At 41.0% G+C, this 16,963-nt stretch overlaps 1 protein-coding gene across 4 annotated transcripts in view; it reads left to right on the plus strand.

Annotated features, from left to right (window-relative positions):
* Positions 1-16,963, plus strand: part of KIAA1549 (KIAA1549 ortholog) — a 233,275-nt gene that overhangs the window by 118,416 nt on the left and 97,896 nt on the right. For all 4 annotated transcript variants that reach the window (XM_005296403.5, XM_042851614.2, XM_065581832.1 and 1 more), the window contains 3 exons: positions 8,373-8,550; positions 10,000-10,130; positions 11,120-11,303. In XM_005296403.5, the coding sequence (XP_005296460.2) occupies positions 8,373-8,550; positions 10,000-10,130; positions 11,120-11,303 (493 nt within the window). The remainder of the gene's footprint in view (positions 1-8,372; positions 8,551-9,999; positions 10,131-11,119; positions 11,304-16,963) is intronic.

Consider the following 16,963-nt stretch of genomic DNA (forward strand, 5'->3'; position numbering starts at 1 on the left):
CTGCATGACAGCTACAACTCCCTGGGCTACTTCCCCATGGCCTCCTTCAAACACCTTCCTTATTCTCACCACAGGACCTTCCTCCTGGTGTCTGATAACGCTCGTGCTTCTCAGTCCTCCAGCAGCACACCCTCTCAGCTCCTTGCGTCTCTTGCTCCCAGCTCCTCACACCACAAACTGAAGTGAGCTCCTTTTAAAACCCAGGTGCCTTGATAAGCCTGCCTTAATTGATTCTAGCAGCTTCTTCTTAATTGGCTCCAGGTGTCCTAATTAGCCTGCCTGCCTTAACTGATTCTAGCAGGTTCCTGATTACTCTAGTGCAACCCCCGCTCTGGTCACTCAGGAAACAGAAAACTACTCATCCAGTGACCAGTATATTTGCCCTCTACCAGACTCCTGTACCCCACTGGTCTGGGTCTGTCACACTGTATAAAGCATTTGCCATTGTTGGGGGCAGGGGAGGGAACGCTGGAACTGAGCAGCTTCAGAGTAGAGAAATGCAAAGATGGAGGACAATGAATGCCAAGGAGGTATAAGTTGTGACTTTTCCCTTGCTGTGAAGTTAAAGGGGAGAAACTTTTCTTTTTTCCCCCTCTGGGCAGAAGAATAATGCATTGTTTTTCAGGACCATCTGCCCCAGTGCAGGTGAGACATCCACGTAGGAGACCACTGACAGTGAACACCAGGGTCCAGAACCTCTGAAGCAAAAGGAAAAGGATAAAGGACAACCTGCTGCACAGGGACTTTGTCCGTAGATGAGACTGCCTCTTTGAGCTCCTAGGGAGATGATAGAACAGGACTGGCAGAACCAGGCTGCAGCTGAGGGGATGCTGGAGAGGAAGAAGATGGCTGCAAACAACATCACCCATGATTGTACCATGAGGGAGCAGGACCATGAGGAGTAGAGGGATCTGTCTGAGCACATGCTGGGACTGATGGCCAGCAGGTTCCAGTACAACTTGGGTCTGGACCCTGTCTAGGTCAGCCTCCTGCTGTTGCCTCCCCTCCACACTAATACATCCTGCAGCCAGTGACCTCTGAATAAGGGGTAACCCAGTCCATAGATGGGAGGGAGGGCACATGGTCAGCTGTACCCTGTGCACTCCACTTGGTGCAGGCACAGCAGAGTAACATCAAGTACTCTGACTATGTGCGTTTTTGTTACACGGGATGTGGTATTGCACACCCTGTGCACTTGACTGCCTTCTGACCGCTGCACTGGCAGTGTTACTCTTCCAATAAAATCTTTTGCTGTACAGTCCCTTGGTGTGTAAGTACTTTGAGAACAAGACAGAGAGGAACTGTATTGAACTGCCTTGAGTGCAGGGGACTGGACTAAATGGCCTAGTGAGGTCCCTTCCAGTCCTACACTTCTATGATTTTAATACTCTCACAGCTTGACAATACATATACAAGCACATGATTCTCATATAGGTGCAGTCCATTACAGTAACTGCTTACCTATCTTATTTTCACCTTCCAAACCAAGGAGTCCATTACTTCCCTATCTCTTCCAGGACCAACCTTAGCTGACGCACATTTTGGTTACCTGTATCAGACTTGTTAAGCAGCACAATCATTGCCCCAGTCGTGCCCAAAGTATTCCCTCTTAACCTCACATATGTTGTACAGAACACAACGTACCCCAATGACATGAATGGCATTATAGAAGCTGCAGTCTAAATGGTTTTGTAGGCAACATTATCTGACCTTCAGTCAGCCAAATGTACCACCATCCTGCAGCTGCACATGGTATAATTGAACCTTCTGCCAGATGTCCTCACATCGGGGCAGGGCTTTATGAGCCAGGGCAATAGAGGATAAGCTGGTTTCCCAAAATAACAGAGGACACAGACATCATATTGATATCCCACTGGGTGGGAATAAAGTCCCCGCTTGTCAAATTTCAAAAAGGCAGAATCTCCGGAATGCACTGGCATCATGCTCCCTGGCCGTGCATCCCATGAAGTTGCATGTGAACCTCCCTCTGCGGTCAGCCAAGGATGGCTGAACAATGGAATAGTATGCTTTCTGGTTTATGTAGTCATGCGGTCTTTGTGGAGCATGCAGATAATGGGCACATTTGTACCACCAATGATGCCAGCACAGTCCAGGTAGCCAATTTGCCTGAAGACAGCTATTATTTCATGAACATTTCCAGTCTTCACCAAACTATAATTCACTAAAGCTATAATTGCTTTGCAAACCTCCATCACCACAGCACTGATGGTTGACTTCCTGATGCCAAACTGATTAGCCACTGACCTGCATCAGTCTGAGGTCGCCAGCTTCCAGAGAGCAATAACAACACACTTCCATACTAGTATGGCCTGTCTCATCTGCTTATCCTGCCTTTAAAGTGCTGGGAAAAGCTCTTCACACAGCTCCAGGAAGGTGGTGAAAGTTCTGTGTCCGCTGCTGGTCATCCCAGGTCTGCATTACATTGCAGTCTCACCACTTGGTGCTTTGGAACAGCTGGTCAGCATAGAGAGAGTTCTCAGGTACGACAGTTGTGACATTGTGCAGTCTATATGGTTTTATAAAAAATTAATAATAAGTGAATATAATGTAACAGAAATATGCTTCATGCAAAAGGTCTCTTGTAAGGTATCATTACAAAGCTTATAATCTACTGAGTGTGATCATCCTATTTGTATAAATGTATCACTCTTGTACCTGAAACTAAAAATATAAAATATAACTCTGAGGGCCTATTGTAATTATGCGAAGTGTGGGCCATTAATGATGGTTTGGAATCTTGATGACTCCCATTAACTAGGACTCTTGTCTGCAAATGGCTGTGTTTTACCTGTAAGTCTTCCTGTATATGTGTGCTGGCAAGTGGGTAATGAAGTCTTGCAGTGACATGTGATCGTGTCACCTGAACTGGAATCCATCTTTAACCTGGTGCTTTTCCAGTGAGGGGCGGTAGAAACCCAGAGGGACAAAGGGTTCCCGCCTTATGCAAAAGATATATAAAGGGGTGGAACAGAACAAGAGAGAGAAGAGCCATCATGAAGAATCTTAGCTACCACCTGAGCTAGAACAAGAGCTGTACCAGGGGAAAGAATTGTGCCCATGCCTGGAAGGTGTCCAGTCTGAGGAAAAAAACTTACTAAAACATCTCTGAGGGTGAGATTATCTGTATTCAGTTTGATTAGACATAGATTTGCGCATTTTATTTTTATTTTGCTTGGTGACTTACTTTGTTCTGTCTGTTACTACTTGGAACCACTTACATCTATAAAGTCTATGAGTCTAAATCCTACTTTCTGTACTTAATAAAATCACTTTTTACTTATTAACTAACTCAGAGTATGTATTAATACCTGGAGGAGCAAACAACTGTGCATATCTCTCTATCAGTGTTATAGAGGGCGAACAATTTATGAGTTTACCCTGCATAAGCTTTATATAGGGTAAAATGGATTTATTTGGGTTTAGACCCCATTGGGAGTTGGGCATCTGAGTGCTAAAGACAAGCACACTTCTGTGAGCTGCTTTCAGGTAGACCTGCAGCTTTGGGGCAAGTAATTCAGATTCTGGGTCTTTGTTGGAGCAGATGGAAGTGTCTGGCTCAGCAAGACGGTGCTGGAGTCCTGAGCTGGCAGGGAAAACAGGGATAGAAGTAGTCTTGGCACATCAGGTGGCAGCTCCCAGGGGGTTTCTGTGATCCAATCCATCACAACAGTGTGCATGAGCTGCTCCCCAGAAGACCTAACACCTCATTTGGCTCATTACAGCACTTGCGTAGGGTGACCTGATGTCCCATTTTTAAAGGGAAAGTCCCATTTTGGGGGACTTTTTCTTATATAGGCTCCTATTAACCCCCACTCTCTATCCTGTTTTTTGCCACAGTTGCTATCTGGTAACCTTACACCTGCGTGCATGCAATAATTCTAGTATAGCTAAAGTTACCTTTGCAGTGTGGTTACTGTCCCCCAAGGTAGGCTAGCTCAAGTGGAGAAACTCAAATATTGTAACTCGAGTTAACGCTGAAGTGAAGACCTATCTTAAGAATGTGGATCGTTGTCGCCATCTGGTAGCTGGTCCACATAAGAGGTTTATGAGTTTCTGCTACATAATTTAGTCCTATGATTTAAATGGTAGAAGTTCATCATTTTAACTGTCAAGGTCCTGGATTCAAATCCCTCTGTTAGCCTAAGCAATTGGTTTTACAAGGCTCCTCTACCTTCCTGGGCTTTTTCAAGGAGGATAGTGATGTGGATTAAAGGGATACGGTATGGCTTGTTAAGGGTGGCTATCTAGGCTTCTGGTAAGCTCTTTAATTGGATTATTTATTTTTGCTAATTGTGAATAGTTATGACTGGCAACTACTATTATTTGTTTATATACTTTCATTTTATGTATATTAATAGTCTGTGTAGCTTAGAATAGGCGTTTCTGCAGTAGATCTGCAGAATAAACAATTTTGATATGAAATGTCCTTTCTCTTCTCCATTTAGACGAATCCAGTGATTCCAAACTATGGGCCATATCCTTATCTGGTGTAAGTCTGTATGGCTGAATTGAAGTCAAAGGTTCACTTCAGTGGACGTACACTGATTTACACTAGCTGAGAACTGGTCCTGTATGTTTCGGTAATATGAGAAACTTCTGCTGACATGGTGATGTCAACTGCAATAAAACCAAACATATTGCTAAATATTTGTAAGATGACCAGAGTAAACATTTGATATCCTGTCCCTTTATGATTTTTCTCTTTCAAATTCATTCCTTTCATGTCCACTATTGCCATGCAGAGCTCCTGATAGGATATATTGGCCCTAAGGCTGCTGGGAGTCAGCTCTTCTTATAAATAATGGAGCTAGTCTTCCGAGCCTTGGTTCATCATTTTCAAATTCTTTCTTGTCAAAGGCAGAGAACATCTCTGTAGAATAAGTCATGCTTATGTTGCACTAGAAGAGTACCATCATATGTGTTTTCTCTTAGCGACGCATTGGGGGTGGCTGTTTTTAACTGCATAAAGCTGAAGCATTCTTGCTTCCCTAGCCTACCAGAATAAAATTTCATGTCAGTAATGGAATAATGCCAAGGTTGTTAGGCTTTAAAATTAACAGCTGTCCAATATAGTAACATGTATTAATGACTGCAGTCATGCAGCTTTCTAAACAGATTCTTCCTTGGTGCTTAACTTAACCAAGCAAACAAATCTGACTTCTTTTTTTTTTGGCAACAGTATCATGAACTGGTTTATGTATAGTACAACTTGAGGTAAATGAGTGCATTTTGTTTTTAATATTTCTTTTTTTACATCTCCTATTATAGCTACAGGTGTTTCATTTTTACAGGGTGATGCACAGTAAAATAGGCGGCAGTTTTGTTAAATTTAGCATAGTAGCAAGGTATCCTTTACAAAAAGAAAATGTTTGGCCGCAATTTGATGTAACTGCTGCTCAGCTGAAATATGAACAAATGTTAATCTTAAACAGGAATTGAAAATGCTTTCTTTCAACTTTTGCAATCTGAATTCAAGAGAATCTGTCAACTCTGTGCTGCATAGGGCTTATGAGACTAGTTGATCAGTTCTGATTCCATCCTATGGAAGGCGGTATACAAATACACATTAGTCAGGTCATTATAGTATTTATTTATGTTTTAAGACTTCTCCTTATCCTGTTAGTGATTTAGGCCAAAATTTTCAAACCTGGCTGTCTAAAGTTAGGCACCTAAATGATAGGCATCTAAATAAAAGTGGCCTTGTTTTTCGGAGGTGCTCTTGTGCCTCCCATTAATTTCAGTGAGATCTGTGCTTGTCATTTCTGAAATTTAGGCTGTTTTTGTTTAGGTGCCTAAATATGGTTTGAAAATGTCGCCTTTAGGATGTTAAGCTGTACATCCTCGCACACGCAATAATTCAAAACATAACAAGCTTTGCATTTCACTTTTAACACCTACTGGCCTTAGTAAGAGACCTTTGGGAAATCAAATGCTTTCTAGGGATACTTTTTATTATCGGACACTTGGTACGGTGGGTGGTGGTGGTGAAGCATACTACTTAGACTTTTGTCTTGGGCCTGTAATGGATCTCCTCTCACTACCTTCCTCCAACTCACACTTCTCAAAATCTTTCAAATTATTTTTCTTTTGGATTTATTTCTACCTTCTGCTATGATGAAGCACAAAAATGGACTCATTTGGTGTGTATTGACTGTTCAGACTAAATACTTTATGAAAAATTTGGGGGAGTTTAGAGGATAACAGTTTTTTTCTTCTCTGACCACTGAAGTGTCAGACTAGAGTACATCAGTATCAGTGCGAGCTATGCTGGGCTGTTCTCCTTCTGCATGTTTTACTTTAGAAAATGCCAAATAATTGCAGTTGCAGGATTGAAAATTCTGTTTCCTCTTTTTTTCTTGCCTGCCTTCTTTTGTAGGTAATAGACAACATTTCTCTGTCATTCCTTCCCCATTTCACAAACTGAAGCTGCTGAAAACATTTCTTCTTGAGATAAAAGGGTAAACTTCAGGCAAAATGGGTTGAAGTATCTGTTTATATTGAACTAATTTGAATGCTACAGGTCTGGATCCATTTACGATAAAACCTGACGGCAGCACACTTTTGGCATCTAATTACAAGGAATATAGGGAGATCTGTATGTCTTGAGACCGTATTTTTTCCTTTGATACTTGAGGTTGTTTCTTGCTGGTTTTTTTAAAATCTTTTTTAATACATCTTGCTCATTTTATTTATCAAAAAGAAGAAAAAGCTGTCTATTGTGTCCTCTGAAAATTAATTTCTATTAATTTGTGCTTCCATAGAGATGTCAATAAGAGACGCATAGCGCTGTGTGCTCTTCCACAAAGTTAATCCTCAGCTTCAAATCCTTCAGGGTCTCTCCTCATTTGGGCAAGGTCTAGAGAGAGCTGGTGTCTCCCTCTGTAAAGATGTGGAAGTGTACCTGAAGTCTTAGGGCTCTGGTCTTGGCTTTTTGTGTAGAAAGTGTGTCACAGTGTGATCATGTGTGATAGATGGAGGGAACTAGGAGTGTGAAGAAGCAGCCAGGAAGTAGGTGTGTTGATTGGGTTAGGGGAGACTTCCTCTTGGAGAAAGAAACACTGTAAAATACTCAAATTAAATCCTTCACCTTGTTTTTGTTTTTGATATGTTGTACGGATATACAAAAGTGCCTGCTTTGAAACCTTCGCTTGGTTTTATAGTAAATCCTCTATTTAGATGCTCATCTGTTATGTGATGGCTAGAGAGCTTCAGAATAGACGGCTTAACGCTAGAATTATCTTCTGAAAGGAATAGCAGGAGATATATGAATTGTGGGAAGCTCCTATTGGTGGTAGCTGTGCTGAAATAAGGGGGAGGAGTGTCTTCTGGAAAAAAAAAAGTGTATGTATATGTACACACACAAAATTGTATTATATTTATAAACTATATTGTGTGTATATTGCTTCCTGCATAACACACAAACACACAGAGTCAATGGGATGTATACACTATCATATGTGTGTCCAGTATACAAGAAGCCATGCTGGTGATCCAGTAAGTAGCCCGTTGTTGGTTTGGAATCTATAGTGTCCCCCAACATCGTGTAGAGGGCGAGATATTGTGCTGCCAGAGATGATACATAAAACTGAAGTCCTGACCACTTTGTGGCCATTTAAATTCCCATCATACTTTTTGCAAAAGCAAAGATGAATGTACTGAACCAGTGGCTCTCAACCTTTCCAGATTACTGTATCCCTTTCACAAGTCTGATTTATCTTGCGTACCCCCAAGTTTCACCTCACTTAAAAACTAAACTTACTTACAAAATCAAACCTAAAAATACAAAAGTGTCACAGCACACTATTCATGACAGATTGCTTGCTTTCTCATTTTTACCATATAATTATAAAATAAATCGATTGGAATATAAATTTGTACTTACATTTCAATAGAGCAGTATGAACAAGTCATTGTCTGTATGAAATTTTAGTTTGTAATGACTTCGTTAGTACGTAGCCTGTTGTAAAACTAGGCAAATATCTAGATGAGTTGATGTACTCCCTGGAAAATCTCTGCGTACCCCTAGGGGTACACATAACCCTGGTTGAGAACCATTGTACTGTACAACTTCTAATTGGGCCAGCTTAGCAAAGGGAAGATTCTCTTGTGATTACTCCACTGAAGTGGGAGTCTCCAGATAAAGGTTCTATTCCCAGCTCTCTGACTTAGTGTACTTCTCTTTCCTCAGCTGTAAAATTAAGATAATATTTTCCTACCTGTTAGGGATGCGTTACTTAATTTATCCATGTTGGTAAACTGCTTCTATTTCACAGTCCATCTAATGATCTTGAGGTGTGAAGTATTGTTGCCAATATTGATGCTGATAATTTTATTTAATTTCTTTTCCATAGGTTTATAAAATTTCCCCAAAATTCTCTTTCTTGGTGACATCAGGTCCTTTTGTTTACACGGCAATAGCTGTCATAAATGTGCTTATGAACAGCAGCCTTCTCCGTGGTCAGGCCCCTGTCATCCTGTCACTACAGCCTTCTTTCACCATGCCAGATTCCAGGTTCCAAGTTCACACAGGTGAGTTTTTGTTACTGTGCTTCACACTGTAGAGAGGGGGAGAAATAACTTAGTATTGAAACAGACTTTGATCTGGAAGAAGGATGGTCTTGTGATTAATATACAAGATGGGGAATCAAAAGATTTAGGCTTTACTCTTGTGAGGCTTAATTCATGCATATTAACAAAGTGCTTTGAGATCTTTGGATGGAAAATGCTATATACATTCAAAATATTGCTATGACTGTTGTTTATTTAATTAGTTGAAAAACTTTTACTTGGCAAGAGGTGAACACAATGTTCTGTTCTACTCCCTACTTTGTGTTATAGCTGATGATGTCTCTAACAAAGTCAGTGTAGGGAGTTTGCATTTTTTTTACCGTGCTTTAAGAGTTAACAGTTTTATCACGGTGCAAAACTCCAGATCTTTCTTCATCCTCACTGACCACTTACCATTTGCAAACCATTGCAGGGGAAATACAGAACCCTGAATAAGGGTCTTGGCAGGTACATAAAAGAGAAACGTCTTTTGTTCTCCAGTATTTTGCTTTTAATATTAAGGCATATTTAATTATTTATTCATATATGTCTGAAAATTATTTTTGAATTTAAAGTTTATTTTGTTTAGAATGTTTAATTATTTTGCTTATAATTTAATTTTAAAAACTCATTTTAAAAAGACCTTTTTATATTCACGTGGATTTACATTCATGATGTGGGAGACTGGTGCTGTCAATCTGACACCTTTCACTAGCATTGTGCATGCTAATTAAGCACTGGTGAAAGGTGCCAGAACGACAACACTAGAGAGTGAAGTTCTTATTATATATTTAAGAATTTCGCTTTCAAGTGCTGTTGCTCCTTTCACCAGTGCTTAATTAGTGTGTGCATGTGTACACACATGCACGCACACATTATATATAACGTATGCATGCTTATTAAGTGCTGTTGAAAGGTGCTAGACTGGTATCAATGGATGCCTGGTAGACCAAAGTTGGAATCTTTCAACCAAACTTATACTAGACTTCACCATCAGCCTACAAAGAAGATTGCTGCTGGTCTTCTTTTTAAAGATTTTTCATAAAAAAGTCTTGGATAATTCAGGGATTCCAGAGCTTCAGATGACTGACTCAGTATTAGAGACAGTTTGTGTTCAGCTGGGGATCTTTCAGTAGCCTGTAATAGGAAGTGGATTTTTTTTTTGGCTGCAGAATCTCTTGACAGAAAGTGAGCCTTATTGTCACATCAGATTTTATTGACAAGAAAACCTTCTGCATCGATACAGAACGGTTTCTGCAGTAATTAATTTCTTGAGCTGCACTATTTGGACTTTCAGCTGCCATGAGTGCAGTTGGGATTTAATGGAAAACTGATGCATTTATGGAGGGGGAGGGTTCCCTGCTTCCCCACTTTCTCCCTTCAGTGCAAATACTGCACTCAGTAGGAATAACACATACCCTTTACCTCCAGTGCTTCAGTTTGTGCCTCGAAACGTTGATACTGGCTTCTGTAACTTCAGCCAGCGCATTGAAAAAGGGCTGACAATGGCATTCCTGGAGGTGAGAAAACATCACCAGGATATCTACAACTTCACAGTGCAGGTAAGAATGCTAGCATGCTCTGAGAAAAAAGAAGTTCACTGTACTCTGCATCACACATTTTGAATGGGTAATCTAACAGTGGGTTTATATTGAGGATAACTAATAGATTTTAAGGTTTTTGGGTTCCACGGTTCATCAGTGTTTACACCTGTGCCATGTGCTATTATCTGAACTTTAGATCTGGAAAGTGAGGAGTCTTTATTGGATATTGTACCTAATAAAGGGGCTTAAAACTCACTGGCTATAAACTCTAAATCTAATTAATAAGACATGCTGCCTTTTTTTCCTGAAAGTTTATGTATTCTAGCTTTGTTCTAAAACTAAAATCAATAAAAATTGTGCTGTATAAACTCATAAACAAAGTAAATAGTATCTAATCACCATAAAAATAAAATAACTTATTTGTGTTTAAGTACAATATGTATTTAAAGTGAAGAATATATGCAAAATATTATATAATATAGCTACTAGGTGAAGTTCCAGGGAAAGACCTATGGAAGCACATTTTGAGGTCTGATTGCACTTTGTTTCCACCCGTCTTTGGCTCTGGTAGTGCAGGGCGTGTTGGATTTTGACAGGATAGCTCTCTTTCCACAGTGTTCATTTACCTTACATTGAGAGTCTCTTCCTGTCTGTTCCACATAGGTAAGGTATCCACACAGGCTTTTTTTGTGGATAGCTTTTGTTTTGCTGTGTTTGACTTTATTCTGGACATTTTCTTCAGTCGTTTTCTGGATGGCACCTTTCACATCAGCATGGATTGTAACACAATTTAAAGAATAAATCTTGGACGGGAAATAGTGTAAGGTAACTCTATGTCCTTGTTGAGACAGTGTGGCTGAATCAGTCTGAAATGGATGTTACGCAACAATCTTGTAAAGCATCCCACTTTATATTATTATTTAAAAAAAAAAAAAAGCAGGAGAGGGAGGGAACAGAAGTGCTAGTGGTTTTGCTGTTCCTGACCTGTTCTAGCTTTGTCTTTTCAGATACTGAATATAACTCTGAGCAAGCCTCGTGCGGCATTTCGGCAGGGGCCTGTGAACATTGTCTTTGCCATTCAGGATACATATGGATTCTTGAATGGATCTGAAATCAGTGAGCTGCTGAGGAACCTGTCTGTGGTGGAGTTCAGTTTCTACTTGGGCTTTCCTGTGCAGCAAATTGCCGAACGTGAGTACTTCATGTCACTAAGGCTGCAGAAGATTGGTTTTGTGTGGTGTTCTCTACAGTTTCATAGTAATGTTCTATATAAGTGTTAACATTAGTTAATTTCCTTAGCTTCTAATTTGGTCTTTCCATGCAAATCTGTACAACAGTGCCTTTGGTCACATAAACTGTCCCTGTGCAACAGTAGCTGAGCTTAATCACTAACTCTAGTATTGGTTCAATCTGTAATTTGCAAGGGGAGGAGACGAAATCAGAACACTTGTCCATAGGCAGCTAAGACTTCTGTTTTGTTTGTGAGACAATACAATGAGATTCTCTCATATTCTGGGCTTGTGGTCTCAATCTCTCAAATAAATTAAAATGAATTATTGTTGCTGCATTAATTGTCTGAAAGCATTTCTCTTCACTCATTTGCTTGGTTTTAGTATGTCTTACTCTCACTTAATCTTATAGTTCTTAGTTTTGTATGTCTTTTAACCCAAATTTTAAAATGCTAGTACCCCAACAAGTCTGTGATTGTCAAGAAGGTCAGAGAGTATGTCATAATTTATTTCAAATTGAGCTACATAATATGGACTATGTCTTTCTAGCTTGAAAACTGTATCTGATCACACAGAATAATCCTAGATTAGTTCTCTATCAGTCCAGTCTGCTGTTACATGCTCATTGTCACTGTATCCATGTAGAGGAGCAGACTCACCCCTGCAGCGCCTCCTGCTGGTCTCTCAGGGAATTAGCTCGATTTCCTGCCTGAAGCGCCCTCTGCAGGCCAGTGATCCACCTTGTCACTGGTCCCGTGTCCCTCCCAGAACCCTGGTGCTCCTTGCTCTGGGTGCTGCCCCCTGGCAGTACCCACACACTCTGAGTCTCCCCCCCCTAGGGGATCCCCTCACCCACTAACCCAACCTTGCCTCAGTGTAAGGCTACTGCCAGTCACCATCTAGCCCCATTCCCTGGGGCAGACTGCAGTACCAGCCACTCATCATAGGCAAGGTTGGGTTTGGACCTGCTGCCTTTGCCTACCTCTGGGCTGCCCTCTGCAACCCCCAGTACCTGTTGGCCCAATGCTAGGCCAGCCTGGGGCTTTCCAGGCTGGAGCTCCTCTGCCTTTCCCCAGCCCTGCTCCACTCAAGTACCCTGTCTCAAGCTCCCTGCAGTCAGGCCTTTCTCTCTCTGAATGCAGAAGGTGAGTGTTTCCTTGCTCCTGGCTCAAGCCTTTATAGGGCCAGCTGGGCTCTGATTGGGGCGTGGCCCAGCTGCAGCTGCTTCCCCCAATCAGCCCAGGTCTTTCCTGCCCCAGCCCCCAGCAGGGCTGGCTTTAATCCTTCCCAGGCAGGAGCGGGTGACCACCCCGCTACAGTCCATGAATATGTTTTGTTTCTGGCCCTGCATCAAGCTTGTAGAAAATAGGGGCTGGTAAGCTTCTGTACTTAGGCCATTCATTTATATTTGCATCAAATCCTTTACAATATGTTAGTGGGCTGGTTTGTTTTGATTAATTTCGTCAAAAGTCCAAAGCAAAATGGTTGAGAAACACTGATATAGGGCATTCTCCATTTCCTCCTCGCTGAGTACCTGTGGAAAGTGGTCCAGTAGATGGTTCTCTTTTTTTCACCAGGTCACTGTGTAGAGTCAGAACAACAAAACCATGTGCATGATCATTGCTTTAGCCTGTTGAATCTGGTATCCCTACATACAATGGCAGATTCAAGCATACAGATCAGATTTTTCTGCAGCTTTGTCCAGACACAGAAGAATTTACCCCTGCACATTTGCCATCCCTAAGGATTTGTGACCCAAGGGACAAGATACCTTCCATTGCTGTGAATTCCAGCATTGGATTCTGTAGCCTGTGCAAAGGCTCAGACACCAAGAGATTTTTCCCGTCTTGCACAGGAAGAGAGACTTAGTCATGGTGTTAAGTAAATCATAAAATTCAATGTGATCACAAATTTGCCTGTCTTGAACTCTTTAAGAGTAGCGCTGACTTGAGCTGCATCAGCCCTTGATTCCATTTGTGGAGTGTGTTCCAAGTTGGGGACAGCCAATTGATATTTTTATATCACTGCCTTCAGTGATCTGACCTAACTAGCAATTCACTGTATTTGATGTCTACTGCTAAATAGCACAACATTTGCCTCAAAGGCCTCAGTATGGGTTTGGATTTGCCAGTGTCTTTTGGGGACTGGAGTAGTCAAATTTGAAGATGTCTTTAAAAATAAATTCAGACTTTTTAAAATAGACATAATCAGCTTTGAGTCCAGAATATAACAGGATCAAGGATGTGGGTAATGCTGTGCACAACAACATGAGAAATATCTTGTCTAAACTTGGCCGGTTCAGGATTTGAACAGCTCATATTCACCGCAGTTCTGTCCAAACAGTTCTGTCCAAACAGCAACCAGTTTTGATTTGAACTTTTCAGCTTTGATTCCCATGGCTCCTAAAGTTGTTATTATTCTTTGTGTGATAACGTTAACTGTCCCATGTTCTAAGTCTGCTGTGTCAGCAAAGAGACTGCAAAGCTTTTCACCCTCACAAATCTGATGCCCTCTGATTCTTTCTCAGCTATGGGTCTGGCAGTGAATCCCTCAGCAAGCACAATAATAAACCTAGCTTGCGTGCATTTCTGAGCAATCTCCCTCAGTGTATGTCTACACTGCAATTAAAAATCTGCTTGACTGGGCACATGTCACCTCAGGACAGGATGCAGAGATAAAGTTTCCTGACACCTTAAATGACTGCTTCTTGGAGCAGCTAGTCCTGGAACCCGCAAGAGAAGAGGCAATTCTAGATTTAGTCCCGAGTGGAGCACAGGATCTGATCCAAGAGGTGAATATAGCTGAACTGCTTGGTAATAGTGACCATAACACAATAAAATTTAACATCCCTGTCGGGGGGGGGGGAGACCAAAGCAGCCCACCACAGTAACATTTAATTTCAGAAAAGGAGACTACACTAAAATGAGGAAGTTAGTTAAACAGAAATTAAAAGTGAAATCCCTGCAAACTGCATGGAAACTTTTTAATGACACCATAATAGAGGCTCAATTTAAATGTATACCCCAAATTAAAAAACACAGTAAGAGGATCAAAAAAGTGCCAATGTGGCTAAACAACAAAGTAAAAGAAGCAGTTAGAGGCAAACAGGCCTCCTTTAAAAAGTGGAATTCCTTGTGAGGAAAATAGAAAGGAGTATAAACTCTAGCAAGTGAAGTGTAAAAATATAATTTGGAAGGCCAAAAAAGAAGTTAAAGAATAGCTAGCCAAAGGCTCAAAAAGTAACAGGAAAAAATGTTTAAGTACTTCAGAATCAGGAAGCCTGCTAAACAACCAGTGGGGCCACTAGATAATCGAGATGCTAAAGGAGCACTCAAGGATGATAAGGCCATTGCAGAGAAACTATGTTAATTCTTTGCATTGGTCTTCACGGCTGAAGATGTGAGGGAGCTTCCCAAGCCTGAGCTGTTCTTTTTAGGTGACAAATCTGAGGAATTGTCCCAGATTGCGGTGTCATTAGAGGAGGTTTTGAAACAAACTGATAGATTAAACAGTAGTAAGTCACCAGGACCAGATGGTATTCACCCAAGAGTTCTGAAGGAACTCAAATGTGAAACTACAGAATTGCTAACTGTGGTGTGTAATGTGTTACTTAAATTTGCCTCTGTAGCAGATGACTGGTGGATAGCTAATCATAGAATATCAGGGTTGGAAGGGACCTCAGGAGGTCATCTAGTCCAACCCCCTGCTCAAAGCAGGACCAATCCCGAGACAGATTTTTGCCCCAAATCCCTAAGTGGCCCCCTCAAGGATTGAACTCACAACCCTGGGTTTAGCAGCCCAATGCTCAAACCACTGAACTATTCCTCCCCCCACCAATGTAACACCAATTTTTTAAAAAGTCCCTAGAGTCAATCCTGGGAATTTCAGGCCAGTAAGTCTAACTCCAATACCAGGCAACTTGGTTGAAACTATAGCAAAGAACAGAATTATCAGAGACATAGATAAACATGGTATATCGGGGAAGTCTCAACATGGTTTTTGTAAAGGGAAATTGTGCCTCACCAATCTGCTAGAATTCTTAGAGGGAGTCAACAAGCATGTGGACAAGGGGGATCCAGTGCATATAGTGTACTTCAACTTTCAGAAAGCCTTTGACAGGGTCCCTCACCGCAGGCTCTTAAGCAAAGTAAGCTGTCATGGGATAAGAGGGAAGGTGCTCTCATGGATCAGTTGCTGGTTGAAAGACAGTAAACAAAGGGTAGAAATCAACGGTCCATTTTCAGAATGGAGAGAGGTAAATAGTGGTGTCTCCCAGGGGTCTGTACTGGGCCCAGTATTGTTCAACATATTCATAAATGATTTGGAAAAATGGGAAATAACGAGGTGGCAAAATTTGCAGATGATACAAAACTATTCAAGATAGGTAAATCCAAAGCAGACTGCGAAGAGTTACAAAGGGATCTCACAAAACTGGGTAACTGGGCAACAAAATGGCAGATGAAATACAATGTTGATAAATGCAGAGTAATGCACATTGGAAAACATAATCCCAACTATACTTATAAAATGATGGGGTCTAAATTAGCTGTTACCACTCAAGAAAGAGATCTAGGAGTCACTGTGGCTAGTTCTCTGAAAACATCCACTCAATGTGCAGCAGCAGTCAAAAAAGCTAACAGAATGTTGGGAATAACTAAGAAAGGGATAGGTAACACTGGTCTACAATTTTTGAGAAGTCGTCTGCTTCAGAGATAAAATATGCTATTTATTATGTATTTTGATGTGCTGAATTCAAATATGACAATTAAAACAACTGATTGGCTACTGTTTCTAAGACATTTAAGTTTTTACATTTTATGTCTATGTATATTGTGTAGATAGTAGAGTTTTAATCATAAATTGTAAACCTAGGTCTTTTCATGTGTTTATGGTTGCTTTACATGATAATATTTCACCTGTCCTGTTTATGTAACACTCTAAAAATCAGCAAAAGGGTTATATAAATAAAATTTATTATGAAACAAAAGGCAAAAAACTATTATGTACATAGTTTAGTCCTATTCAGTGTCTACTCGGCGCTTCTTGGCTTGTCTCTTGTATTCATTAAATGGAGCAGCTCTTGTCACTGTCCAGCAATAGTCTGCAAGCATTGATGGGCTCCATTTTCCTTGATAGCGTTTCTCCATTGTTGCAATGTCCTGGTGAAATTGCTCGCCGTGCTCGTCGCTCACTGCTCCGCAGTTCGGTGGAAAAAAATCTAGATGAGAGTGCAAAAAAATGTATCTTTAGTGACATGTTGCAACCAAGGCTTTTGTATGCCTTGAGGAGGTTTTCCACCAACAACCTGTAGTTGTCTGCCTTGTTGTTTCCGAGAAAATTTATTGCCACTAACTGGAAGGCTTTCCATGCCGTCTTTTCCTTGCCACGCAGTGCATGGTCAAATGCATCATTTCGAAGAAGTTCACGAATCTGAGGACCAACGAAGACACCTTCCTTTATCTTAGCTTCACTTAACCTTGGCAATTTTCCACGGAGGTACTTGAAAGCTGCTTGTGTTTTGTTAATGGCCTTGACAAAGTTCTTCATCAGACCCAGCTTGATGTGTAAGGGTGGTAACAAAATCTTCCTTGATTCAACAAGTGGTGGATGCTGAACACTTTT

Source organism: Chrysemys picta, chromosome 1 (assembly GCF_011386835.1).
Source record: "Chrysemys picta bellii isolate R12L10 chromosome 1, ASM1138683v2, whole genome shotgun sequence".
Classification (NCBI taxonomy): domain Eukaryota; kingdom Metazoa; phylum Chordata; order Testudines; family Emydidae; genus Chrysemys; species Chrysemys picta.